We start from the raw sequence: 2,471 nt of genomic DNA on the forward strand, positions 1-2,471 counted from the left end.
AGAAAGTATCCATTATTAAATCTACTTAAAGTACAGATACACGAAAATTGTACTTAAAATAAATGTACTTAAGTTCCCACCACTGTCAGTTCGTTATTTTATCATCTCAACATATGTGGAACAATTTTGTGTATCTGATCTGAGGCCAGCTGGGCTGCAGACGGACTGGAGCAGATCAGTTGAGAAGGCCTGGAGAAGATTCAGCTGGAGGACGGCACCCGGAGTCATTTACCCTGAAGTGAAACAGCCCACAGTAGTCCTTCCCCAGGCAGGTCTGGTCCAGAGGAACAATCAGCTCGAAGATCTCTTTGTGGAAGGTCAGCGCTCCGAGAGACGCCAGGAACCAGCAGTTTCCTGAGAAAAGACGGCCGGTGACCAACGGATCGGACGCCTGCAGACACCTGCTTTACCCAACTTACCAACTTGTCCCTGACCGAAGTCGAACCTGGAGACGCCATCGAGGATGAAGAATGGATTGGTCACAATGTCCTGAAATAAATGACAAAAAATCATTCAGCTGTTCCTAAATGTTGGAGCAGGAAAGAAACATAAACTCCAGACAGCCAGCGTTTTCTGAAAAGCCTCCAATGAGGCCGAGTCCAGAGGTCAGTCAGCCTGAGCAGATTCACATTCAGCAGATTCAACAGATCCGGTAGATCCAGTAGGAAGATCTGCTGTGCTTACCCTTGGTCTGAGCCACTGCACCTGCTGCGCCGGATCCAGCTTGCCCTGGCCCAGGGAGCGCTGGTCTGGAGGGAACGCCTCGTCTCTGAACAGCTTGTTTTGGGTCTGGAGGAACTGTTTCAGCTGCAGGTAGTCCTGCTGTTGGAACCGCTCCGGATTCTGCGACGTCCCGTAGCCGCGGTCCTTCTGCCGAGCGCTCATGATGTTCTTACACACACCGTGAACAGGCATGGCTGCTGGTTCAGGGTCTGCAAGGGCACACACACATCGATCTCCTGTCAGTCCGTCAGGAGAGGAGCTAACAACGAGCTATGCTATCAGCACAATCAATCAATCAATCAATCAATCAATCAATCAATCAATCAATCAAATTTTATTTGTATAGCACATTTCAGCAAGCATAGTCAAATTATCACACTGACCAGAGACACAACGATGCTTTTGGTTTGTGCATCACAACCCAAACTTATTATGAACGGATCCTGTTTAGTTACTGTTAAATTCAGCGCTGCCTCCTGCTGCTGCTCCATCCGATGCGCAGCAGGACGGTCCGCTGACTCAGCAGCGGCTCTTTTTGCAGGATGAACCAACATGCTGACTGCGGCAGAGATCCTCAGGTTGAAGCTTTAACTTCGTTTCCAGATGTTGTCTAATAGTATTTTTATAAGAGCGTAAAGCTGCCAGGTTAGAAGCTTCAACAGCAAAGTGGCGCTGATCAGTTGGATGGAGGAAAAGCCCGACATCATACCGCATTGTTGCACATTACTCCGGTAGTCTTTTTCTTTAAAAAAAGGTTTTCGCCACTATTTGCCTTTATGACAACAATCCAACAGAAAAGTTGCAGAGAGAGACAAGCGAACCAGAGGACGAGAGTCAGATTCCGAACTATGACGGTCTAAAGTTTATATGCGGGGCACCGCGCTGCGCCAACTACTGCGCCACGCAAAGTCCCTATTCCGGTAGCCTTTTGTAACGGTTTGGGTTGTGTGGAGGAGAGGAGGCGGTAAACTCGACTGGACGGTTAGTAACTCACAACCACACTGGTACTGAGAACTCCACAGTGTCGTCCTTTAATAAAATGCTCTTCAACAACCTTACAAGCCCGGTTGAACGGCTGCTATACATTCATACATGAAATAAGCAGAGTCCGTAACGTCACTAAACATTAAGAGAGCTACGTGTCCAGTCCAGGTATCCTACTGTATCCCAGCCAGCATGCCTAGGTGGGCCCCATGTGGGGGGAAAGGAGGGCTGATATATGGGTCCCATATGGGTTTGTCCATTTAGAGCCCAAATGGGCAATCCCATGAGGGGCCATCGTGGAACCCGCGGACAAACCCATATGGGACCCATATATCAGCCCTCTTTTCCCCCCACATGGGGCCCACCTAGGCATGCTGGCTGGGATGTAGCACGTTTCTCCCACGCTCTCCACAGAGAAGCAGTGGCGCATACACGTGACGTCATTAGATATACTAGAGTGTCTTAAAGAGATACTACACAATTACGACTGTTACACTTTGCGGAAGTTTGCAAAGTTCCACAAGTTTGTGTTAAATGTGTTATTAACATTTAACACAATTCAAACTGTCTCCGGAACTCACCTAGTTTATCTTCTTTCATTTTCTTGGAAAAATTAGTTTGGACCGAATGTATGCTTTACACGCAGATCCGTTGCCATAACAACCGAGTAACAACAAATCCAATAGCTGACAGAACAGGCGCTGCGTTAAGTATCATGATTCAGCGCCAAAACGCAAACATTTCCCACACAAAGAACAGAATAT

The 2,471-nt window shown here is 47.7% G+C and overlaps 1 protein-coding gene across 1 annotated transcript in view; it reads right to left on the reverse strand.

Annotated features, from left to right (window-relative positions):
- Positions 1–2,471, reverse strand: part of LOC106937324 (calpain-A-like) — a 20,255-nt gene that overhangs the window by 10,864 nt on the left and 6,920 nt on the right. The window contains exons 3-5 of the mRNA XM_015018755.1: positions 685–932; positions 420–489; positions 233–354 (exon numbers count right to left, since the gene is read on the reverse strand). Coding sequence (XP_014874241.1) covers positions 233–354; positions 420–489; positions 685–915 — 423 coding nt within the window. The 5' untranslated portion in view covers positions 916–932. The remainder of the gene's footprint in view (positions 1–232; positions 355–419; positions 490–684; positions 933–2,471) is intronic.

Source organism: Poecilia latipinna, unplaced genomic scaffold, assembly GCF_001443285.1.
Source record: "Poecilia latipinna isolate Pla-1442-1.1 unplaced genomic scaffold, P_latipinna-1.0 Scaffold2318, whole genome shotgun sequence".
Classification (NCBI taxonomy): Eukaryota; Metazoa; Chordata; class Actinopteri; order Cyprinodontiformes; family Poeciliidae; genus Poecilia; species Poecilia latipinna.